We start from the raw sequence: 26,246 nt of genomic DNA on the forward strand, positions 1-26,246 counted from the left end.
GACGTCTTTTTACGCGAATATGGCGTAGGGTATAAACGTGGGGACCGAACTACTTTTTATAACGATGACACCGATAAGTCAATATTAAATATTTTTTCGCATTTGCAGACAAAAATGTGAATATTTGACGAAAATATGGTAGAAACTTACAATCTAGTTTAAAAAAAGAACGCGTACGTGTTCTTGAAAAAACCCGTTGACGACCCTATGACGTAACGTCGCGGGCTATTTGGATACTTTGTGATTCCGCGTTAGTGACTTGTCATATTAGCTAGCTACATTAGCTAGGTTATTCTTGTCATTTCCAATAAACATGAAAATGGAGACCACTATAATCGCCGATGCCAACAAGTTTATTAATTTTCTTTTGTGAGTTTGTCTTCTTTTACGCCATTTGCAAGATTTGTTTGTTAGCTCGCAAACGTTCTGAGGTTTCTGACACTTTGCAGCTAACTAGCCATGTAGACTAGCTGAACAAAACGTTATCAATGTATATAATTCGGTCGAGCTAACGTTACAGGCTGTCAATTAATGGCTGCTTAGTTGTAGTTATTCTAACGTAAACGCTATTTCATTTAATTTTAGGAATTGTCCAAATGAATGCAAAAGCCCTGTGGAATACGAGGTAAGATGCACGTTAATTACTTTATCCCTTGCTTAGCACCATAGCTAGCTACCAGAAAAGCAGGAAAATAGAAATTCTTGTAACGTTAAGTTAGCTAGTCTAGCTAACCAGTAACACGCCTTGCAGGAACAGTGTTCCGCCCCCGGAATCAACTTTAGCGTTAGCCACAAATTACAGATGCTAACCACTATATTAGGCTACGTCAATTTGGTAAATTTGTTTCTAGGGGGCTATTCAAATCCATAAAGTGAAAACGGGAGTTGACATCCCCCTTCTGAACATATGCAGTGACAACCAGCCGGCATTCATCTGCGAGAAATATGTGAGTTCTGCCAAGCCTGTACAACGGTCTGTATTTTTTAATAATGCCATATAACGTCAACTAATCCCAAATGAGGGCGATTGCTTCTTGCTGTTTTATTCGTTTTGAAGATTCCCAAATTTCCCATCGAAGTGGAAAATGAGGATTCCCTCACCAATGAAACGGCAGATCTTATGCAGGAAGATCCAGGTCCTCTGGGTGTCAGCGTTATGAAAGCAAGGTGAACAGCTACTAACGTTACAGCATGTCACATTTACTGTAACCAACAGACCTTTTTTATTGACTATTTTTATTGTTGTTGTCAAACTGAAATGAGCTGATATATTTGCCTTTGTAACTTAAAAATCAGATTTGAAAAGATAGTGTTTATACTCGGACAAGCAGTGGTTATAAAAAGTGTTGTACCTTATGGAGTAAATATGCTGAACAGTTAAAGATAATATTCATTGCAAGACACATCACATCACCCACCACATTACACTCTGTCATGTATAATGGGAGTGGGTGATGTCTTCTAATGAATGTCTGGGTGTATAATCTACAGTATGTAGTGACCACCTGAATTGTGGGCACCTTTACTAAAGATGAGTAAAAAGACTATGTAAAAATGTCATTGCTGTTTGTCAGCTTGATTTATCACTCAAAATATGAAAGAAATCTAAGCTTTCAGGTAAAATAGTTCAAATCAAAATAGAATTATTAGTCAAGAAATAAATATATCCACAAGCAAAGACCATGGGTGGATATAGATATATTATGCATGGATGAATGGTCTCAGATCCCTTTGCTGTGTGTTCTCCCACCTCAACAAACATTATAGGAGAAGATTTAGTGTTCTCTCAGCAAAGGGTGGGTACACAAAGTTCCTAATACAGGGAAAATAATGGCACAAGTCTTTTTTTAGAATAAAAATGACTGCTTCTAAAAAAAAAAAAAGAAATATTACACAAGGCATTGGTATCACCATAAGTAGATATAATTTTCTCATATTGCTCAGCTGAGAAAACATGAAATGAATTTCATCCAGTGTTTATGTGCACGTTAGGTGAGGGTGCCAATAATTCTGTATTGCCCTGTACATGTGAACTTTGACATGCGAGGGCAGTGCATGTAATCTGACTCTGTTCACAGACAGCTGCTCTCCTGGTACGCAGTGTGTCAGAACCCCAGCATGTCTAAGGGGGCGCGAACGGCAGCCTTGAGCCCCCTGTGGGTGCGCTGTGACATGGCGGACAGCGAGGGAACGGCCTGGCTGGGGGCAGAGACCATTCACACCGGCGACAAATCCGCCGCCATCAAGCTCCACACCGTGAACTGCAAAGGTCGGTGCCGTTTCTTGTCCGGAAGCCGCCGCCCTCGTACGCCGAAGGAATCGGGTCACCCCTGACACCCACCGCCACTGCGTCGTCCCCTGTGCCCTTAATGCACAACGGACATTGTGCAACTCATTTCTTTCCCATGAAAAAGCTGAGGTGGGCAGGGAGGGTTTTATTTGGCCAATAATACTGAGTGGGGTAGGGTGATATGGTCAAACCACTGATGGTATTTGGAAAACCAGTGGGGAGTCTGAAACCAGGGGTCTTGGACCATTGCTGTGGCACATAGAGTGGGGCTGCTACCAAAAAAAAAGAAGCAAGTGTTAAGTAAGGGTTTATTCTGCTCTTCGTCTAACTGCTTAATATTGCACCACCAAAACAAACTGCCTTCACTGCACATTGCTTTCTTGTGTGTTGGTTAAAAAAAATGTTTGTGGTATCAGCACTCTTCAGATGAAAAACACATTACACTGCATCTTGGCTCAGCAATTAGCTATTATGGGTTTACTCACCCTAACTTTAAAATGTAGACTTTATTTACACCTCGGAGAGGGTGAGGGGTGGGTTTTAAACCTACTATGGAACTTGTCATTACGTTGTAGGTCTAGTTGCTAACTACTATGTGCAGTTGTGACACCTGTTACCTGGCACTGGCTCTGCTGATTACCTAGATATCTATATATGCACTTTTGTAAGTTGTGGATAAGATAATCTGTTAAATGTCTAATTATAACGTCATCACCTTAACGTCAGTGCCAAGGGGAGTGATAGTGATAGTGTGTGAATGTGAGAGAGCGAGTGCGAGTGTGAGTGCTTGCATTGTATTTGTGGATAACCAGCTTGTCTGTTTGACTGTACATTCTTTGCAGCCCCAACTGTGGCAAAGGTCCCATCTATCACCCTGGAGGAACTGAAACAAATGCACAAGAGACGACACCATTCCTCTTCCGTAAGCTTTCACTTCTTGGCGCTGTACATTTGGTTTTCCTCTGAGCCAGCCGCCTAGAGGAAACCCCCACCGAAAAGAAAGTGCAGATAGAAGGCTTGAACGTCACCATGGCGACGACTGCCTGTGGCGGTCCTCTCTTTGTTGCTATTGTGATGCTCTCTGGTGGTCTTCCTTCTTCTGTTGTTATGGCAAAGCATGCTTTGGTGTTCATGTTCACCGTGGCAACACATTCCCTGTCGTTTTTCTTGGTGGTTGCCATGGACATGCATGCCATTGTATTCCTCAGCCCTCTGTTGCCGTGGTGACAGTCGCGCTGGTGTTTTCCCCTTACTCAGGTGGTGACCCGTGGTTCTGCGCTGTATAACCTGTTTGGTTCCACGGTGGTGGAGAACACTGTCATCGAGTCCCAGAGCAGTGTGACCGTGGACTTCAGATGGAACAATGTGGAGAGCCTGCTGCAGACTCCGCCTCTCTCCTCCACAGCCACCCTGGTGAGTGCCCTGCCCCGCCCCGCCCAGCCCCGCCCCGCCCCGCCCCTCACAGTTCCACCATGTGTTCCCCTCCTCATCATCCAGCTGCTTGTTTGTGCTCTCTTCCCCTTTTGCATCATGGTCAGAATCCTGAGATCACATATGTTAATCATGTTTTTCTTGCAGTATTGCAGTATTACAAGGTGTAAGTATCTTGCTTTAGTTTTTATCCAGATTCCCATGGGATTGGGCACCCCATGACATTCCAGCTTTCTCCTTATACCATGTTAAACTCTGTGGTCTTTGGAAGATGTATTTTATTGGGAGATGCTTAACTGTGATATTTACATGTGGTTTCCTGGTCTGTGCAGAACATCAAGGTGGCTAATGGAGACATGAGGAGTCCCATGTATTCACTGTTCAAGGAGCTGGAGTTCATCCAGGTACACAGAAAAATTACACGTGCCTGCTGTTTAACTTGTTTCTGAAAGAGGCTGTGACAGAACTGGTCTCTATTCTTGAATCCGACTATTGCAGGTTATTTGGTATACTTCTGTGTCATGATGCTTTTAAACTAGTCGGTGGATTATTTTGTTCTGCTACTGTAAACAGTGTGGCTTATTGTTGGCTTGCAGATTTTGGCGGAGGGTTTAAGGACAGGTGAGACGGAGTGGCTCGAGCCGTTGGAGACGAGGTCCGCAGTGGAGCTCACCAAGGAGCTGATCCAGGGTAGGCCGGACTCCTCCCCCTGCCACCAGTCAAATAACTGACTCCGCCCCCTCCTCTCTCCTCCAGTCAGATTACTTTCCCTGCCACCAATAGCCAACAGCAAGAAGAAAGGACCACATTCTCCCAGACAATATGTTTGTTTGTTTTTGTTGTTGATATCAGCATGATGGTTATTTATTTTCCTTTTCAGATCTGCAGAACAAGATGATGGTGGAGCCGCATCAGCCAGCGAAGGAGAGCGAGGTGGGGCCATTTAAATGAGGAGAGCTGCAATCTCCTGTCAATCAATCAATCGCATAACTGGGTTAATCAAGGCATCGCCCTCCCCTGCTGCAGTGATTCATTCACATCATTGCCCTTTGATAGCTCACATTTGAGTAATTCTCAGTGCTTCTGATGCACGCAGTGGCTGGTTTTCTCTCTGTTGCCTCAGGCTCAGAAGGGGGCGACCGAGTCCTCATCGTTGGCCGAGAGCTCCATGTATAACACCATGCTGACGGAAAGAGGTGACCTGGACTTCACCGAGCAGCTGTGGCTGAGGATGAGGAAGAGTAAGATCGCCCCCTACAGGGCCACTCCCAAACTCTTATAAGTAGATTGCTGGGTGTGCACAAGGACTACTCTCCCAGAGTGCAATGACAAGCTTTAAACCAGGGATCCCACATTGAAATCACAGGCAGCCACTGCATCTGCTGGTTTTTGATGTGGTCCTGCACTTAAATGCATGATTTTTGATGCATTGATTGGCTAAAGTGTCTGTGAACCTTGTTCTTAAGGCCTAAATTGGCTTCTGATTGAAAGGAAGTTGCAAAAACCAGCCAAGGCTATAGAACTCTGCTTTAAACTCAGGCAGAGTGGGCAAAGCAGTGGACGGTCTACCGCAGCAGTGACCGTGCTGATCTACGGTTAGGCCACGTCAAACGCATCTCAGGTGTAGCGATCAGTTGTGGCTGGCAACTAGCTGATAATCTCTCAACTGGGGCAATGAGTAAATATCAGAACTGGCTCGTAAGACGATCAATCAAAGATGCAAAGTAGGCCTACTCTATATTTTAAAAAGATTTTTTTAACTTGTTGGTTTTTTGTTATTGGATATTTGACTGCTGTAGTTGGTCGCTGAGGCCTGTTCTGCCAAGCCTCCCTTCCACTTGCTCTCAGTGAACAGTAATGTGTTCTACTGTGTGATTCTGTCTGTGTCTCACTCAAGCATGAACATGTTTCCATACATCATGTTATTCATTTGCCTAAATTCCCCTCAGAGGCTCACATGGCCTTCCTGTATTTTATGGATGTCTAGGAGGCAGTTGAGGTTAAGCTACAGTATGACTGCTGTGCCCCAGCTTGAAATTGAAAGCGCACCCTCCCCCCACCCCTTGTAAAAGTATAAATATTGTACCTTTACTTGTGCCAATCTTCCTTTAACAGGCGTGACTTCACATCAAGACATTGTGGACTGCCTGAAGATTGTCATCAAGGCCTTGAAATACGGGGATATTAAACCCTGGGTGTGTGCAAGCCTTCCCTGCACGTTGCATCTATAGCTCAGTAAACACCGTCAGATGTAACAGTGGCCTTAATTTAAATGTCGGTCCAGCCGTGTAGTTGTTCAGTCATGAGTTATTCATGAAGCATGCTGGGTAATTTTTTGTTGTTGTTGCCCTGTCTGTCTGGTCTACATGAAGGATATATTTGATGTGGGGGAGTTTGAAGAGATAACCCTGCCCCCCCCACCCCCCACCCACCCACCAGTCTCCGATTTTTCTTCTTTTTTATGCCGGAGCAGACGGTTTAAAGAGAGTGCACCAAGGAGAAACCCTGCTATTATATTCTCTTTCCATCTCTAATTATGCTCTATTTTTTACACTGCAGTCAAGTGGGGTTTGGATTAGTGCTTTTTAACCCTTTAAGGTGTAAGATGTCAAATATGCGATTAGAATGTTCTTAACTGAATGTAACAATCAGTACTGAAAGAAATGGAGTTCTAGAACACGGACTTCAACATTCCAAAAAACCCGTTTACAAATGGTTCAGTTTCTTTGCGGAATTGGCTGGCATGCTTTGTGATGTTTGCTCTTGGAATTTCTGTGTATTTAATTTGTGGTTCAGGAAAGAACATTTTGTACCTATGAGTGAAGGCATTTTGTACCATTTCGTACAGCTTTCATTGGTTCACGTTCAGCAACTGATTTCTACTCCTCCTCTCTGTCCCTCCCTTTTTCATTTCTACCCTCTTCCCTGCTCTTCTTTTTCCTTTTACCTCTTTCCTCCTGTCTTTCTGTTCAACCATCCTCCTTTTCTCCATGCCTTGTTCCCCCTCCCTCTCTCCCGTTCTTCTCTCTCTTTCCATCTCCTCTCCTTTTTGCTGTCTTTCAATTCCTCTTCCCTCCTCTCTGTCTCCATGCTTCCCTTCTTTCTCACGCCTCGCCCTTTCCTGTTCTTCTTTCCTCTGTCCTTTTTTTCCCTCCCCCTTCCCTGTATTCCTCTTTCCCTCTCTTTCTTTTCTTCCCTCTCTCCGTCTTCTCTTCTCTAGGTTCACAGAGACAGCAGCAGCTCTCTCAGTAAGCTGATCTTGCAGTCCTACCACCAGCAGATGGAACCGGTGAGTCTGACTGGCCTCACCCCAGTGCACATGCTCCTGGAGATCGGCCTGGACAAGATGAAGAAGGACTACATCAACTACCTCATCGGTACATTAATCACTATTATTGTTATGTGCATCACCCTCATTATTATTGGCACATGTTACATCGTCATGAATTCCAGCCTTAGTCGTCGTAGCGACGTGTTGCTATTATGCAGTGCTTTTTGTTATCTGAGATTGCTTTAAATTTGAGGGGGAGAACTAACTGAGCCACCACCAGCGTTCAGCACCCACCTGGGTGATGCATGGTGGCCATTTTGCACCAGACGCTCACCACAAATGAGTTGACGTGGATATGAATGGAGAGAATATTCAGCCAATGAAACGGGCTCATATTGACAGCTGTTTCCCCTCCTCTGTTTGCATTGCAGGTCAGGAGCTGACCACATTGAACCACCTGGTGAGTGTGCAGGGGACTGCAGGCTTGGAGAGCAGGTCTGCGGGCCCAGCAGTGTTTTTACAGAATGAGTCTAACTGAGAACGCTGTTGGAAGGAGGTGCATTTCAGCACGTGGTTTTGAGTAACGTTCACCACAAGCCTCCAGAATCTGTGGAAATATTTTAATCCTGGAAAAAAAAGAAAAAAGGAATGTGGGAGGACTGCCCCTCCCCCTCCAAAAAAAAAAAAACCATGGCTAGTAATCTTTCTTAATCTTTCCATGTTTCGTTGTCCAATCTTTTCTATGTCTCTGGCCTGAAGATATAAACTCCAGCCAGTTGGTGGTGGTGATTTTTCAAACCAAAGGTTTACCAGATTAGACATTAAGTTCTTGGTATTTACTGCCAAGAGCATTCACAAGTACCTGTGCACATGCACATAATTCTTTTTAATGGGTCTTAAAAGGTCTTTAATTTCTTGGAAACCTAAGTTCTTTGAAGTTTGAGCATAAGTGATTCAAAGTCCTCTCTTTATAATAAGTCATAATAATATTCTTAATGGCACTAATTGATTTCATTTATTAAAGAAGTTCTGCACAATCAAGGTCACCTTGTATGGAATTACAGTACAGTTGATTCATAGCTATATACAATATGGAGGTGGCATAAGGTGAAAGCAGCGTGCTGCACATACATGCTTAGTAGGCAGCGGCTCCTGAGGTTCTCTCCTGTAAGAGTTATTTGAGGAATGTGTTTGGCTTGGCGCCACTCAGCGTGTGAACGTCTCCCCGCCCGTGTCGCGCAGAGCTACTACCTGAGCACGGAGGCGGACCTGCAGGAGCAGGTGGTGCGGGCGAAGAAACTGCACCACCTGCTGGAGATCGTGGTGACGTGCAGCACGTTCCTGAGCCTGGCCTACGAGCAGCTGTTCCTCCTGACGCAGTGAGTTATAGGCCCCGGCGCGGCGGGTGGGCGGTCGCCCCCGGCTGACCCCGTACATGCGAACGCCGTGCGCGCACGTGCCCTCGGGGCCGAGAGCCGCGCGCGTCTGGGGGCCCCCCGGAACGCTGGTTTCCGCTCGGCACGGCCTTGTCGAGGGCTCGCGAACAGACGTGTTGCATAACAGGTGTGTACATGCCTCCCCCCCTCCCCCTCCCCCTCCCCTTCCCCTCTGCTGTTATCCAAGGTCATGTCTGCAGTATTACCGCACATGCTCCTACGACGAGGACCACGAGTTCCAGCTGCAGATCCGGCCGGCTGTGATCAGCAGCTTCTACCAGAAGTAAGCACGGCGGGTGGAGGGGGCGGCGGCTGGGGGGGCGGAGTCCTCGTAGACGTGCCTGAGGCTATTGTCTTATCAGGGAAGTGTGTCAGTTGCGCCTGTGCAGCGCTCAAAAGGCTAAGCCTAACATGCTATTCTCAACTGATAGTTTTGCACAGAGATTCAGTGTATTGTAAATTTGATCTTATTTGCATGAATATTTATTGTGTATTGTACTTTATCTCATTGAATTACTTTGTTTTAATGAGTTTAGTATGTATATTTTTTCAAGGCTGTCTTGGTGTATTTTCTCCCCAACCATGTTTAAAAAGCTACCTAATCAACTTACGAAGTAACATTGATTAATAGTTACATTTAAAAATGATGTTAATGTATTTGTTTTTTTTTTCATTTCAGTTGTTAAATTAAATACTAATCTTTCTATTATTACTTTTGTTACTTTTGGTAAGCATTTGCATTTAAAGTTATAAGACTTTTATATGTTCTACGGCTGTTAAAATGAATATAGAAATTTACTAAGACATAAAAAATGATCTAAGGATCTAACTACTGTGTAAGGTAGGGATCATTTATATTGTAGCTGCATAAATCAAGGGAGCATCTCCTGTGATGTATTGCTGTGTCACTGTCGGGTCTTGATGAATGTGTTTCTCTGGATAAGTAGGTTCAGGACCACTGGCTCAGTAGCTCCTGACATTTAACTGTAGCGCATCCACAACACACACCTTTTACTGAGTCCCTGCTTCCCCAAGCCTATTCTTTTTCCATGTACCCCTGTCTCAGTCTACCTCACTGCTACACCTTCTAGCACATGCTGTCCTAAAACTGGCACGGTTTCTTCCTTACCTGATTAGCAGACTTGAGCTCAGTTCCTACCAACCCACTTGTGCTAGGCTCACCATTCCGGCTCTACCCAGAATGCCTCACTGTTTAACATTTCAGCTCATTCAGTCTCACCTACTGCTGTAGTATTACGGCCTGTACCCTCACCGGCTTTATGTGGTGCTTGTAAATGAACGTGACGGTTAGCTTCTTAAAATGGAGGACGTCATCACCAGTTTTATGACCTCGGAAGAACTCCTCAGGGTTTTTGTTCTGTTCCTGCTGTGAAGTGGCCACAGTAGAAGGGGGGGTTGTCTGGAACAGTTTGCGGGCAGCTCAAATTAGACCGCTTCTGGCGTGCTTTTTTTTTTTTTTTTCTTTTTTTTTTTTTACATTTCATTGTGCCACAGCTTTGGAACCTGGCTTCCAGAGGGTCAGGTCTATTTCCAGTTCTTTTTAAATCAATGGAACATATGTGTGACTCTGTTTCCTTTTAATGCTCACTTTTTTTGAATCAACTGTAATGACAAAAATAAAAAAGCATCTTTACATTGTGTAATTGGGAGCTGAAAAGGTGAAACTGCTTAAGCTACCACCAGGTTCATAACCTTTTTGGTTAACCGGTCAATCTGTAACCCTGAGGTTTGTGTATTTGAGGTTGTGCTGTATATTGTGTCAGATTGCGGGTATTTGTGTGGATCTGGCTTAAAGCACACATGCAGGCGTGCTCTCCATGCTGCTAATGGAGGATTGGTTGTTAAAAATGTGTGGGTGTGGTCTTGTTTTCCAGAGAACACCCCATCACTTGGTCGGTAGAAATATCTAGCGGTCAAGGCAAGAGGGAGGTGAGGACGTCCTGGCAGCTGAGTGACAAACCGCCGGTGGATCATGTGACTTTTGACATGGCAGGTAACAGGCCCGCCCTCACACCCCCAACCCTGCAGAGTTTGAGGATTAACCTGCCCCTTTGCAGTGTCCATATATATTTACATTTTACAAATTTTGTGCTAAATATCATTAAAAGAGGAAACTAAAACCCCTGTGGAAAAACACCTTCTGGGAACCGCTTTTGCATGTTTTTCTCAAATATCTGTTATAGCCAGACATTTAGCTGTAGGCTGTACAGACTCTCTCTGTCTTGGAAAGTCATGGGAAGTTGTCTGATAATTCCCTTGTTTTCATGTGTGTAGAAAATCTATTTACTGTCAAGTCACTGGTTGATACATCTATGGTGAAAACCTCTCTGACTTGAGCTTTTACATTTCTGTCTGTTCAGCCCTGTAATTCCATCTTCAAAGTATCTCAGTTGAATGACCTGAAATTAATCCTTAAAGCTGCCGTTACAACGTTACCAAAAGCAGGGATCTGATTTGAGTGGCAACCCCCAACTGCAGATTTTCCTCTGGAGACCACGCTGAACGGTGAGGGAGAGGAGCCTGCGTACTTCACCACCAGCGTCAGCTGCAGCCTGGTCAACTTCAGCTGAGCTCCGCCCCATGGTACGTACACAGGGCCCCTTCTCACAAACCTTTATTTGCGCTTTTAATTTGAAGTATGCTTCGTGGTTTGGTTCGGTTAGTAAATTTAATTTCGGTCCATTTTCGGGACTAATGCATCTGAAATGGCACTGACCCCCAACTCTCGTTTTCTGTGTGGTTTCAGAACATAATTAATCCTTCACATGGAATCCGTAACTTTCCGTTTTACATGGGTCTATGTCATTGCAATTGCTTCCTTGTTCTTTTGAATGAACTGTTGTGTAAACCGAGAAGATGTATCATTATCTAGCTCTGCAGTGAGTGCATTCCATATTCTATGTCTGCTATGAGCAGTGTCACTGTGACCCTGTTTCTGCAAATGAATGTGCATGCTTTGCTTGAATGTTATCATTCCAACTCAACAAAAAGGTTTGTGAGTCTAAAGCTTTTTTTATGTACAAAGGACCTGAAGAAATTAGTCCTTTAAGCCACCACAGATCTAAAGGCTGTAGATCGTATATGATGGGCTGCAAAACACCTTGGGAATGTAGTATTTGTAGTATGTCTTCCCGTACAGCATGACTCTTAATGCTGGTTGTTCTTGTTATTTTGCAGGATACACCATTATTATTCTGGATGCCTATATTACATCTCCTTTTCTTGAATTTCTTACCCTCCTTGGAAAAAAAATACCACACACACATGATGCACCCTGGAATGTCAACCTTGTGAATTCGGATGTTGGTTGGGAAGCCTGTTCCAGGGCCCAAATACGGCACGCTTTTCAAGGACAGTACCAGGAGTCAGCCGGCTGTCCCCTCCTCCCGATTATGCAGCCTTGCCTTTTCTCCAAAACGCGTACGCGCTCTGATAATCCTGGATCTGGGACGGGGCGTGGGAGGAGGCACTGTGTCTGGATTTTAAGAAGAATGGGCAGCATTGAGGAGCTCTCGGCATGTGAAAGTCCCGGGTTGCTTGTCTTCATTGTACGGGATAGGATAGGGGACGGGGTTGGGTCACAGGCAGTGCTGGGGGGGCGTGCTTGGAGTAAGCAGCTTAAATGCATGTATTTTAAGTTGAAAGTTGAGAATTCAGACCACATGACCCAGTTTGGTATTTTGCAGAAATGTAACAGTAAGAAAAAGTGCCACACCACCCTGGACTCAAAAAAGGAAAAAGAAATGAACAGCAGGTCTATGGCTGCCATACCTTCTTATGGAAGCTACAGCATGTATATGTATGGTCACCTTTAAAATCTGCATTTTTCCTCTTACTAATAAAAATAATCTGCTTCAGAAACCCTGTACTTTCTGATTTATGTAGTTTTTGAAAGTACAATCCAGTTCTAGAACAGTTCCCACAGTTTTCTTTTATTTTTTTGAAGCCTTTGCAAACAAGATGGAAACCACAGATCACACACAGCCATTTTTGAACAGTATTGGCTAACCGTCAAGCCCACAGACTTGGAGGGGGAGGTTCGGTGTTGTTTAATGCCGCACCTCTTCCTATCAGCACGAGACAGCAGGTCACAGTGACTCTCAGCAGGGCACTGTACCCATCGCCTGTGTGTGTGTGTATATGTGGGTGTAAGCGCATGCTCGTAAACTCACAAACTCGCAAAGCCAAAAAAAGAAAAACGAAGTTCAGTAGGGGTTTTAATCTGTTGTGATCTAAGCTTCGGCGTGCATTGGCCGGATCTTCGGAATTCCTTCTCCCTTTCCCGCCCCTGAAGGGAAGCGCAAAGGAAGTTCCTTTTAACTCAAGACGGCCCTAATCTGCAGGCATCCAGCTCTGCTCCGCCTATACTAGCCATTACACTGCTAAAGAAACAGCAAATGTGACGTCCAACATTCCTCACTCAGAGGGAGAGACACAGTGAAAGTCAGTCTTGGATTTGCTCCGTCGGTTACAGAACAAGAAAAGCATTTAAAATGAGTGTGTTTGATTACATAGTAAAGGTTATTTGGTGTGAATTCCGACTTTAATTAACCCCTAAGTTTTTATTCCTTTAGTTAGTAACATGTAATTTACTGTACTAGTTCTATATCTACTGTTAAAAAAGATCATTACAAAGAAAAAATGACAAGCAAAACTAATATACAATATATCTTATAGTAATTCATTAGAGCATGTCTGGGAATAATGGTATTACTGTACAGTACTGTACCTTGAAAGAGTTTTAACATTTATTATACAGTTTTTAGATATAATATATCCAGATATTATTAAGCATGTCTTTGTAAGTTTGTAAGGTTATTATGATAAAATATGGGGGGGCAGGTGGGGTTTCACCTGCCTTGGTGCTGTAAATTTGGAATTCACTAGTCTCTGTGTTACTTTTGGACAACTGCAGCTCTCCGAGTTATGAACTTGTGTATTTATTAACAAAGGTTAATGCGCCGTACACACACTTGGTGACATACTGCATTATCTCATAGGCCAGTTTTCCATGTTGACAGGATGGAACTTGTGAGAATTAAGACCCGTTTCACTTTATTGCTTTTACTAAAAGGCTCAGAGTATTAAACAAGACAAGCCAAACCATGCCTTTCATTGTTCTTAGGGAGTTTTATCTTTTTTCACTTATAATTACAGGACAAAATGAAAGATCTGAGTGGTTTTGGCTTAGTCTCACCTGCAGCTTGAAGCCGATTGGAGGAGGAGCTCTGTTTCCAGCTGTCCATCTGTGAGGTAGCCAATTAGCAGTCAGCAGAGAACAGTAAAGCCCACAGTTCTTACCCAGTTCTGTGCAGAGTTGGAAAGTCCAGGGGTCAGAAAGTAAAAGTCCTGCCATGTGTTTCTTCCACCCAGCCCAGCCAATCAGTCAGCTGATTTCACAAATAATTTATATGTCTTAGCTGAAGAATCATGCTAATTAGTTAACCCAGGTGAGTGGGACAAAAAAACAGTGGGGGGGAGACTTACCTTCTGAACCTGGATTTTCCACCTTTGGTTCTGTGGCTAAACCACGCACAAACATTCTCATTCAACGGAGGTCTTTATTCACTGTTAAATACAATAACTAATACTTAAAAGCACAGATAATCATTACCACACTCCTTCAAAGACCATGTGATTTTTAAGCCATTTTACATGGTTTGAAGTCTTGTTTGTTCCTCTTTCTGATAAACTTGAATAGACAGCACTTTCTGTGTCAGATTTATTTATTTTCTTTTTTCCCACTAAAACTTGTCCAGCAGCGACCAGGCTGTGTGTCACCTTCACATTCACCCCGTCCTTAATCGCCTAAAACTACTCGGCATGTGTGTGTGTGTTTAGGTGTTCACCTTTCAGCATTTTATTGATGGACTCCCTGAAGTACTGCATCATCCACTCACCACAAAGCTCTGGGCATGTGGTCTTCTCGATTATCAGATTTATAATCTGAGTCTAAATAAGAGAAAAAGCATTGTGTTTCAACACTACACAAAAGAGGGGAGCTACTGCATTCTGCTCAGTCATAGTCTAACAGCTTCCAGCAAGACCTAGAGTCACATTCTATAGGCTTGCCTATGCCTTTGCCTCTACCTTCCAGGCTAGCCCGCTTGCATGGCAATACACTAGTCTGCACTTTTAGCTATAGGCTAGCCTGCACATGTAGCTATAGGCTAGCCTATGCCTTTGGCTCTAAATTACAGTCTGCACTCATGGCAATACGCTAGTCTGCGCTTGCGGCTATAGGCTAGCCTACACTCCTAGCTATTAGCCAGTCTGAACTTGCACCAAGTAACTTTAGTAACATAGACTACCTTGTGTAGTCTATAGGCTAGCCGGCACTTGTGGATTTAAGTAACAGGCTAGGTATAGCATGCACCCCAATATAGGGGAAGAGCTTGTTACCTTGACACAGTTAAACAGGCGGTGGATCCCACAGGGCAAGGAGTAGAGCCACTCAAAGTCAGGCCAGTGTGGGTCTACCAGACCACAGTAGGACAAGCAGCCACCCTGGTGGCCTGGTGGGAAGTTCTCTGCTGCGTAGAATATGAAATGGCTGATGCCCAGGAAGTTGTAGTTGCCCTTGATGTAGCTCTTCCCATGGGATGAAAAGGCAGGCAGCCGAGAGCTAACCAGACCCTGCTGGATGCTCTTTCTCCCTGAAAATGGTGAAATACACATGAGTGTAGTGAAGCCACAGACTCTACAGACTAACCAGATTGGCAACATCACCTTCTCTGCTATATTACAGTACAGAACAACAATTGCCATTGTACTTGTCACACCCCCTCTCAAATACTCATAGGAAGCATCAAATTGGAAGGTTTATAGCTATATTGGCCATGTTACTGAACAGAATGTCCATTGCCAGATTACTAAGTCACTTCAGAAACATTCAGAAGAACTATAAAAACTGGGATGTTTTCAATAATGATAGGGTGACAGAACATTCAAGGTTAAGTATATATAGCTGGATATCTATATAGCCTGTTTTGAGCAATTCTTTAATTAGCGACATTTAACTTCCTACATACAGTGAACTCAGGGTGTGGCTACAGAGCTTGTGGGATAGGATCAAGTTTCAGAGGAGCGTTTGCAGCAAGCTAGCTACTGCAGTGGCAGAGGTGAAGAAGCACAAGTACAGTGAATCAAAATGAGAAGCCGACAGGGCTTGTTCAAAAACCAGAGTCAACTTTGGAATTTCTGTTCCTTGATTCGACAGATATCGAAAGAGATATAAAAATAAAAATGGTATAAAACCATTGGTATGCAATAAATGGATATAAAAAATAAAGAAACGGAGGTGAGTGGGCAGGGTTGAGGATGGAAGAGGAGATTTATTTGATTGCAAACACAGGACCACAGCAAGGCTTAAAATCCTGCATAGTATGTCGTGAAAGATTTGGGTGTAATTCTCCACTCTAGGGTGTTTTGTCCCTTCCAGCGTGCCTGGAACATGCCAGAAGTGTGACCTGCCAATGTAACCTTTCATCACTTAATGGAGTACTAGAAGAGTGGCAAGTCAAACCAGCCCATGAGGATCAGCATGTATCCCTGAGCTGCCTCAATGTCCCTCGAGCTGCTGGTACCCACCGGCTCCCCCCAGTTCCCCAACGAGGACACTATTCCTTTTGGGACACAGCCCTTAACCTGGCCCTGAACACTGCCCTGAACAGAGCATGGCCCCGAGTACAAACCTAAAACATCATAATAGTACATAATAAAGTGCTCAGCCCAGCCGTGAACACTGTCTGGACCGGAGTACTGCCTTTTGCCAGGGCCTCTCACAGCCTAGCTGAGGCATCTCTTCAGCCTGAGCCCTGTGACCATTCCCATTACCTTTCTGTGCACTGCACCAGTGAGCATTGTAGCTGGGCCAGACCTTAGCATGGGCCTGAGGAAGAGAAGTAAGACAATCAGAACTGCTTCTGGGGTCATAGCATGCACAATGATGTCTTGAGAGCTGTGCTGTAGGGGGAACTAGGTCTGCATCGCATTTGGCCCTGCATGGAGCAGAATATCTCAAGGAAATGTTAGCATAGCGTATGATCTCCTATATGAACAGTGTTTCAGAGAAACATTAGCATAGCGCATGGTCTCTGACAGGTAGTTAAGTGTATGAGTCTCAGATATGTCTGACCTTTCCAATGTGATTGGCCACTCTGTAAGGCCCAGTGCCCCTCAGTTTCAGCCCGGGAACGTGTTCTCCCATCTCATCTCCCGATATAGACTGCAGACACAATAAAATGACATAACTACGCATATTCAAATCCGTTGCATCCATTACAATTGCATAACCAATCCTTACATACATTGCAACATTGGACATACACTCGAGACATATTGCATAACATACTGTACATTAAATACATCAAAATGACTTTTCACTGGCAAAAAATCGCATTTCAATTACATGTACATTAGTACACATTATATACATTACAAACATCACATTACTTTGCTCTTAGCCATGATGATTTTGAGCATTCATACAGCCAGACGTGTACTAAAGCGAGTCAGGTTAAGTGATCTGCACCCATCGTAATTCAGTGGAAATTAAAAGCCTGCCTCTGTTTCTTCTTCCTTAGTCATCACTGTCTGCTGCCTAGACAGGCGGTATTTCAAATGCTGTAATCACAATCTCATGAATAATTTATGACTATTTAATGCCGTAGAATGCTCATGTTAGCAACACAGCAGTGGACTCCCGCCTTAACCATGAAATAAATGTCTTGGTTTGAAGACCAGTCCCTTAAGCACTATGCAATGCTACCACACACATATGCCTGTGTCACACTGAGCCAGTCGTAATTCATCTGGTCCCAGATGTCTGGTCCAGAAATAACACAGTTTTTGGCATCACTTTTCAAATATTAACAGTATTTAAAATGCAGTCAAGTCTGCAAAGAGGCGACTTTTAGGGATGCTGTGGTATCAGAGGTCTGGTCTGAAAAAAGCTGTGTTTTCAGCTGAATTTTTGAGCTAAAATTCTGTCTGCTATACGCTGCTCAGCTGCTTGAACCGACAGTAGCTGGCTAAGTTAGGGTGGCTGATGAAGGATAGAAAAGGAAGATGCATATAACAGAAACAGCACGAGGGAACAAGGGTTAAGAAATTAATCTGCAAAAACTACAATTGCCCGAGAATACTATATATTTACGAATTTCAATTTAAGTGTTTACGCACCTAACTGAACTTGAAATATGGTCTAATTTGTAAACAGACACAACATTTACTTTGTAGGAATTAGCAGTCATGTGTGTGAATCCAAACAATGTATTCACATTATCCTATTCTGTACTCACTATATATATGCTATCACATTAGCACATTATCCTTGATCATAAATCTTTCATTTGTAGAATGTTGTACTGACATTCCAATCTGACATGGTTGCTGTTACGGTTCAGTGTGGATGGGTTTTTTTGGTGGTTTACTCCACCATCACCACCTATGTAATTTTGGCATGACGGCAGAGTATCTTGAATGCACACATTGAGTAGGCCTATATTTGCGGCTAACGGGTAAAAAAGCTCTGTATTTGCAACATTTAAAATTTCTGTAAAGAAATATTTGGAACCATACCAGGGACCAGGTGAATTATGATTGGTTGGGTACTCCTATTGGTGGAATCAGAATGACTGGCTGGTCAGGTGTATTAGACATACCCAGAAGCCATGGAAAGTGATCCAGTATTTCACCCTATCTCTGAACCTCTCGAAGCGCAGCGAGGCAAAGTCATTGAAGTGGTACACCATGTATTCATTCTGCCAGCCACCATACTTTCCCTGCAGGGACTGAGAATAATCCTTTCTACTTCAGTTACTTCCCAAATGAAAATCGGCAGCTATTAAAACTCACTGAGATGGAGGACCTTTACATTATAATGAGAGGAAGTGGTTTGTGAGTGACAGTGCTAAATGTGACCTCCGTCTCAGTACATTAATGTTCATTCTGTTGGAGCTTTGCAGTTCTTAGATCCCCATGATGCACACTACAGAACACACTCACCTATGGCAGGTCCCCATGATACAGGCTACAGAACAGACTCACCTATGGCAGGTCCCCATGATACAGGCTACAGAACACATTCACCTATGGCAGGTCCCCATGACACAGGTTACAGAACACACTCACCTATGACGGGTCCCTATGATACATACTCAGGTTATAAAACATACTCACTTCTGACAGGTCCCAGTGGTACACGGTCACAACAGGGGTGATCCAGTTCTCCAAGAGACCATTGATTGGGGCATCATTGTGGTTTATCCCTTTTTCAGGGTCAGCTACAAAAAATATCAAACAAAAACGAAATTAAGAAAAGAGAAATTAAGGACCATACTACAGCTTTGACCAAATAAATCACGTTATACTGATGTCAGTTTTCCTCTGTTCTGTAGGAAGTACAAATCCTAAAGCAGTGTCAACTGGGTTATGTGGCTCTCCTGTGTGTGCTGGTTTTCGTTCCATCTCTAGGTCAGTTAAGATTATGAAAAACAAGTTTTAAGTGAGTTTGAGCTGATCTGTAACAAATAGCAGGTTTAACTCATTTTATTTTGCCTTGTCTTTGAATTTGTAACAGTTTCAGTGACCAGGCCACATTTCAGTACTCATACCCCACTGTGATTTTATGTATGATTTTACAGCAGGGTATAGAACTGAAATGATGAGAGCATAAGTTCACTGAAATTTATCTGACTGAATAGAAAGCCCATAAATGAATATGGGGTATTAATTCTTCAAAGTGAGAATATATATTTTTCTATTTTTTACATAGGCTAGCTTTAAGAGGATAAATGATGTTTTGATTAGACACCAAAAATGTCTAATTAAAAAAGATAGGGAGCTCATTACACTACAGGAGTCGCAATTATGGTCGGAACAAAATCAATAACAAATATAGAAATAAAATATGCTCAACTGTCAACAGAAAGTTCAGTTTTTCTGGGTACTTGAGGCCCAAGGGTAATCTAAAAACATTGAAAACATTGAAGATGAAGTTAAATCTCCTCAATCACAACGATTATTTAGCCAGTTTTCTGCCACTGAGGATTTTTTTTTTCATGTAAAGTATCTTTGCGATACCAACTCTGTAAAAGTACAACAGAAAAAGTTTTCAGATATTTGTCCGTGTGTGTAGCTATTCAGCTATTCGACCCTTGTCGAGTGTGTGTAATTGAATATCATTGACTCAATATTTGGGAACAAAATTCAACAAACAAAGGAAAGTCCCAAGATGGAATTTCACAATGCCAAGACTTTCACAGTTTAAGGACTTTGAAGAGACTTTTATCCAGAGCAACTAAAATGGTTTATAATCTTTACATATAATTCATTTTTACTGCTGAATATTTGCAATTCAAATTTTGTGCCTTGCTCCAAGGAACAGTGACAGTGCCTCACCCGGGAATCACACCCACAACCAAGAATTACAAGAATTACAAGATTTCCCTAGCAATATTCAACACCACCACCCATGAACAGATTTGAGAGCCCTAGGACAGAGTACAAAACTCTCAGGAGTTTGACAGCCCCAGGGCTGGGGAAAAACATTGCTGTCTTTTACCCTTCCTCCTTGTGGGGAAGATCCAAGCCCAGGACAGGGAGAAGCAGTAAAAGTTCAGCTTCAGCTTCTTCAGGAGGGAGATGTCTTCCTGGACGGGGGAAACAGAGCAGAGGTGGGACATTGGGCAAATACATCTATAATAATAATAATAATAATAATAATAATTATTATTATTATTATTATTATTATTATACATTTATGTATTTATGACTCATATTGATTCCCATAATGATATATAATAACAAACAAAATAATAAAAATAAAAGAATAAACAAAAAAAGAGAAAATAATAGCTTTATTGGTTAAGAATAGTGATTTAAGATGCATCCTCCTTGCATTTTCGGCTGGGACTAATGTCATGCCACCAGCTCTTTAATTGGCGTGTGAGGGGCTCCCCCAATTTAATGGCAGTACTTTCATTTTACCACTTGATGGAAGTACAGAGGCACTAATACTGGGGCCCAGTAGAATAATCCCTGCCACTGAACAGCACCTGCTCTTAATCTCATGGCATTTCCCAAAACTGCTATCATTCACCTTGACTTTGCAGTATCCCTCACAGGAACAGTCCTGATTGGCGGTGTGGATTATTTGTCCCATCTTGTGGGAAAATGACTCCCAGTTGCTCACTCCTTTGGCATCCGTGTCCCAGGCTCCTTCTGTTTGATAGGCTGAACTGCCGGCTGCCCACGAAAATCCTGTCCAATAAGAGAGAAGTGGGGAAGGGGGTGGGGCACAAACAGGAGATTCAATGGCCCATGGAGTCACATGACCACTCAAGCTGTAGTAGCTATGGTGTCCATACAAGCCGGAATGGCTTGAAGAATGGCCAGGCTAATGTAGAGGCATGGAATCAATAGACTGGCCCTCTGGGAGCCACTAATGTTGCATGGAAATAACTTAATGGTGTGTTACACAGGGCTTAAAAACTGGTGCTATGAATGCTCTGAGAGTTGAGTGCCCTGGGGCAGACGGCAATTCATTGTTTCACATACAGTATCGAGCCCTGGAGGTTCAAGTCCAAGCTGCAACAGCTGCCTTTTATTCCCTCCTCTGTAAGCAGTTGTAAATGAAAGTACAGAGTAATAGAAAATATCTCATTTCCACACAATGATCCTATGAATGAATGAAAATCTCAGCTTCATTCAATGTGTAAGTCAGAGGTCCCAAATCTTATCTGAGAAGGTTCAATGTGTATGCAGGCATTTCTTCCTCTGCTGCACTAAAATACCTGATTCATCTAATCAGTTAATAATAGCCAAGATTTTGATTTGCTGAGTTAGGCACTTTTGTGCTAGCATAGAACATAAGCCTGGCATGCACATTGAAATCACCTGATGTGCTTTTTCATTAAAACAAAAGATGATCTTAACAATACTCCATAAATTAGGGGTACACAACTTGAGTACTGAAGACCTGGTGTGTGTTGTGTGTACATGGGGCGCCATGGGGGTGAGGGGGGGGGGGGGGGGGACATAAGGCGATTCCAATGGCTCTGACCGACAAGCACCCTCAATAAATATTAGAACATAGGATTTTCTGGAGTGGTGGGGCCAAATATTTTCCCATGGCCCGAAATCCCTCATAGTCCCCCTGTGTAAATTCAAAGCCAGTGTTCTGGCCTAATTTTGTACAGAGCTAGTTCTCTATAGGAAGTTGGTTTAAAATCCTGAAAGAGTCTGGCCCGCATTGTGCATCCCTGCTACAGATAATAAACTAAACCTTTAATGGTACATTTGCTGCTGCTGCTGCTTCTGCTGCTGCTTACTCAGAATTCAGAAGCGGAGAGGCTGAGTAATCTGTATTTGACTAGACATCTCACGAACTGGAGGATTGGAGAGATAGAACGGAAGCACTGTAAGAATGCATATTGATTCGTTGTGATAGATTTATACCCACGACAGCAGCAGGAATCAGCAGTTGCAGTCCTTGCAGAGGGGGGTTGTGGTGACCTTTAAATTAGTCACTCAATTTATGTCTGGGCAATGAAGCTGCTTGACTTTCTGTGAAAAGAACAATGACTGGAGGTAGAATGAACAACGGTGAGTTTTAGGGAAAGACGTTCCTGCTAACACTAAACGCACGATAGACTGTCGGTTGTTACAGACGAGCCGTGCCATGCCATGCCGTTGGTGTTGTTCAGTGGCTGCAGCTGCGGAACGTGGCTCACCAGCTGGAAAAGAGCCATAATGGAAGGGGCTGCGGTCGTGCTTTGTCCAGTGGAAGTCCGCAGCCGCAGACAGACACAGCACCAGCATAAGCACATGGCTCCAGCTCAGCGTAGCAGCACAGCGTAGCACCATAGTATTCCCAGCCTCCAGGATCTCACTCCCCCCTGCTTCTGACAGTCACATCTGCAGCATGGGGAGATACAAAATTATTATCATTATTCAAATACTACTACTGCTACTACTACTACTACTACTACAAATCATAATAATAATAATATTAACAGCAAAAATGTAGCTTCAGGCCAACTAAATTCACAGTAAATAAGCATCAGGCTGAAAACTGTGTTAAAAATAAAAACATTATGACAATAAAAAAAGTAGTGCTTAACAATTTCCATGAAGGACAACAAACATGCATCACACCAAAGTGAACTTAGGCAATAGTAGGCTAACTGAAATCATAATGCTTATATGATGCCAATCAAGGATCCAAAAGGGAGACTAGCAACAAATAGACAAAGCTGCATTGAACTACACCACTATTCAAAGGGTAGAATGACTAGATTACAGAAGCCAAATATATGCTATTTTTTCATGTCAAAGTTTTTCACGTCTGACTCTTTTTAAGATTACTGACGAGTAATTATGAATGTCTCTGAGCCAGCAGTGAAGGCTTGACTATACAGGTTACAGAGCTCATTTAAGTCTCCAGGCACAGGGGTTCTAATATTTTAATCACAAAGGCCCATTAAATAACCAACATCAAACTGAGTGTCCCCTCATTTCAATTAAATGGTTATTTTTCAGAGCAATGCAGTTTATTTAATTTAATGCAGTAACAATTTTAAGGAAAAGCCCTGTTTCTGACCTCCTGCTGAAAGGCTGGTCGGCATGCCGTGGGTTGTTTCTGGGTGACTGGTCATAACCTGCTTGAGATAGGCTCTAAGCTTAGGAGGGCTAGCTTTTCCCTCAGTGCCCAAACCTTCTGGGAACCACTTTTATATATTTTTCTTGGATATCTGATAGCAAGACATTTATCTGTAGGCTGCAGAGGCCCTTTTTTATTTGCAGATAAAACAATCGATAACAAAAGTGCAAAGCAATCAAAACAATTGTTTCCAAGTAACTGCTTTCATGTAAGAACTTTTGATGTGAAATGATGGATGTAATGCTAAAAGAAAGATGGAATTAAAACCGGATGATGTCAGACACGAAACTTGAATAGTTGCTTTTCTTTGGTGACACAGGCACAGGCGATCCGCAGGGACAACTTACACTTTGACGTCCAGATCCACAGCTTGAGCAACGAGCAGAGGAAACACACCTCATAATAAATGTTTTCAGAATAATTCCGTTAAAATGAAGTAAGTGAAAATCAATAAGAGATATCTGGCTTCATTCGGTCAAGAAATTTAGCGGCTTGAACTCATTTTAGCCAACTGAAGGAAGCGCTAACGCAAAATCCAAGGAAGGAAAGAAAATATGCCAGCCTGTCCAGAACATTTAAAAAGAATGACATCTCAAAGCAAGTATGGGCAAAGATGCTGCTTTCAATTTAAAAATATGGTCCTGGGTGATCTAATTAATGACGCTTTTCAGCTGAAGCTTCAGCTGTGCTCTCTTCTCTCCCTCTATTTCACTCTCTCTCAAACCTGCGATTCCATCCTGGATGGAAAGTTCCAGAAAACGTAAGAAGCGGGAAAGGGCAGCTGGGCTGCAAAACAAGCACATCGAACAGCGGAGAACGGCTGTGTGCTATTGGGGGGGGGGAGGGGGGGGAGGGCTCGCGTGACCCCTACGGACCCTCGCCTGTTTCTATTCAAGCTCAGTGAACTGAGAAAACAATTCGCTTGAGCACACAGATCTCTTATTGGAAACGGCTGTCATTTTACTCAGTAAGCAAAGCTGATATCTGTAAGGCCTGGCTGCATATGCTCACCATGGCAACACTTTTGAAATCACTGTTTCAGTTTAATTTAGGAAGGCATCCTCTGTAAGTCTGCAATAGGCATGAAAATATATAGAGACAGTGGCAAACAGTATATTACAGTATTACATATGATGATTTTATTTAAGATTATGTTAACTTGTCTAATTACTTATGGACCCCTAAAGTGGGGGGGGGGGGGGGGCATGTATTAAAAAGGCTGTTCGTCTGATATGGATGCAACTACCCTCAAATTACATCTGACAGTCTGTACTTTACCGTTACATTACATTACATTTATTTGGCAGACGCTTTTATCCAAAGCGACATACAAAAAGTGCATTTCATGGTCATAGACAACTACAAACTAATTGAAAAGTTCTCTTTTATGAGACTTTTCAAATTAATTAATTGAGTTTCAGTTCATTTGCGGACTTATTTTAAATGAGACTCAGTTGAAATCGAATTGGCTTCAACCCTGAAACTGTTCGCATTGTGGAGTGCTGCTGCCCTACCCAGGTTAGAGCCTGTTCAGGCGGGCCAACCCCACTGTGCAGGTACAGCCCCTTCAGAGCCAGGCTCCACCCTGCAGTTTGCTGTCACATGGTGCGGACCACGCGGTCATTGTGTCCAGTTGTTTGAGATTGCTGAGTTGTCATCATTGGAGGTGCAGAATGCACCCCCAGCCCCCCATGAGCATGTGCACCAGATGAATGAGAATTCATCTTCAGAGGTGGGGGGAAGTGAGTGTAAATTGGGAGAGAGAGGGGATGCAAGAGAGCAAGATGCAATGCTATTTATTTATTTATTTATTTAATTACATACTTTTTTATTTTAATTTATATTCTTCTTTCTTATATTTCATTTTATTCTATATCACTGTTCTGTTATGCTATGAAATTTATTATAATATAATAATAATATGTATGGGACCTTTAAGACATTCAGAGAGAGAGTGAGTGAGAGAGAGAGAGAGAGAGAGAGAGAGAGAGATACTTCAAGTTATAATTTAGCAATATTTACTCACGAACTGCGACAGTACAGCTTGCTCTATCACCAGTGGACCTCTATCTCCCCCTGGTGTTAGATTGAGGAAATTCAACAAAAAATAAATAAAACGATAATGAGCAGCTTGGCTATTCTAAGATCCTAAACAATGGAGAGAGAGACACGCAGCGGCAATGCAGGCTGCTTGGTGCCGACTCATCTGGAGAGCAGGTTTCCCCTTCTCATTTTCAAAACGGACAGCTCTGAGGAGCAACATTTTGAAGAAGTGCGTGGTTGCTCTGTGACCACTGGATTCCACTGGATACTCTGCTTCTCAACATCACAATTACAGAAATCAACACTTACCCAGTCCAAATCACACGCTGCTCACGACTGCTCACAACTGTCAACATACCTCACCACTCCCTGCCTAATGAGTGCTCCAATGAAACCTGGAATTACTGAGCACTTGGGTAGATTTCCATGTAGATCAAGTAGTGTCTGTGTGCTGTTTTTTTTTTGTTTTTTTCATTTTTTATTCTGGAGCAAGTAAAATCCTATACCCAAATTCTTAAATCTGAACTGTGTTTTAATATGAACAGTGCAACAAATAAATTGGGTGTAGGGTGTCCATAGGAAAATAAGGATACGTATTTCAACATTTGCACATTTACACACACACACCTCTCTATCTCTCTCTCTTGCTCTCCCTCTCTCTCTCTCTAAATTGTGTAGAGATAACTGTAAATAAGTACTTAAGTAATTTAAGTATATATCACTTGTACTCTGCATCTCTCTCAACCCTCTCTCTTTCACTTACCACAATCCCTATGAACATCAGACTCTCGGTCATGGAATTCTGGAGTTTACTTTTTCTCCTCTCTTTTTCTCTTTGTCACTCTGGAACCTCATTAATCACAAACCTATTCCCTCTTTTCTGTGAATGTTTTTCTTCATATCATGTTCCAAGCTGCAAGTCTGCATTTCAGAAAGTCAGAAAGACTTCATCAACTTTTTTTCTGCGTATGTTCAACAGAAACTTGATTGTTCGGGTTATTAAATGTAAGGCCGTATGGTAGTGGTCAGCTTGTTCTATAGCTAAAGTCAAAGGTCAAAAGGCAGTCAGAAGTTACCAAATTCCAAGTG

General features: G+C 42.9%; 2 protein-coding genes across 3 annotated transcripts; one reads left to right on the forward strand and one right to left on the reverse strand.

Moving 5' to 3' along the window:
- Positions 1-66: 66 nt before the first annotated feature.
- zwilch (zwilch kinetochore protein) lies at positions 67-13,838 on the forward strand. 2 transcript variants are annotated; one of them, XM_035418518.1, is made up of 19 exons: positions 67-369; positions 586-625; positions 852-947; positions 1,058-1,167; positions 2,079-2,269; positions 3,133-3,212; positions 3,548-3,703; positions 4,054-4,125; positions 4,318-4,411; positions 4,602-4,654; positions 4,845-4,962; positions 5,837-5,916; positions 6,942-7,098; positions 7,424-7,452; positions 8,235-8,371; positions 8,616-8,711; positions 10,324-10,442; positions 10,928-11,032; positions 13,607-13,838. In XM_035418518.1, exons 1-18 carry the CDS (start codon positions 314-316, stop codon positions 11,017-11,019), a joined length of 1,776 nt encoding a protein of 591 aa, XP_035274409.1. In that variant the 5' UTR covers positions 67-313; the 3' UTR covers positions 11,020-11,032; positions 13,607-13,838. The 2 variants fall into 2 exon arrangements, with proteins under 2 accessions (XP_035274409.1, XP_035274407.1); XM_035418516.1 differs by lacking the exon at positions 13,607-13,838 and adding an exon at positions 11,627-12,301.
- LOC118227531 (lactase-like protein) lies at positions 12,682-22,330 on the reverse strand. The gene is made up of 10 exons (XM_035418080.1): positions 22,186-22,330; positions 20,553-20,713; positions 20,016-20,103; positions 18,632-18,735; positions 18,115-18,243; positions 16,587-16,676; positions 16,286-16,340; positions 14,852-15,105; positions 14,299-14,401; positions 12,682-12,737 (listed from the first exon to the last, which is right to left on the reverse strand). The coding sequence occupies exons 1-10, from the start codon at positions 22,316-22,318 to the stop codon at positions 12,682-12,684; spliced, it is 1,173 nt and encodes a 390-aa protein (XP_035273971.1). The 5' UTR covers positions 22,319-22,330.
- Positions 22,331-26,246: the final 3,916 nt, after the last annotated feature.

Source organism: Anguilla anguilla, chromosome 5, assembly GCF_013347855.1.
Source record: "Anguilla anguilla isolate fAngAng1 chromosome 5, fAngAng1.pri, whole genome shotgun sequence".
Lineage (NCBI taxonomy): Eukaryota > Metazoa > Chordata > Actinopteri > Anguilliformes > Anguillidae > Anguilla > Anguilla anguilla.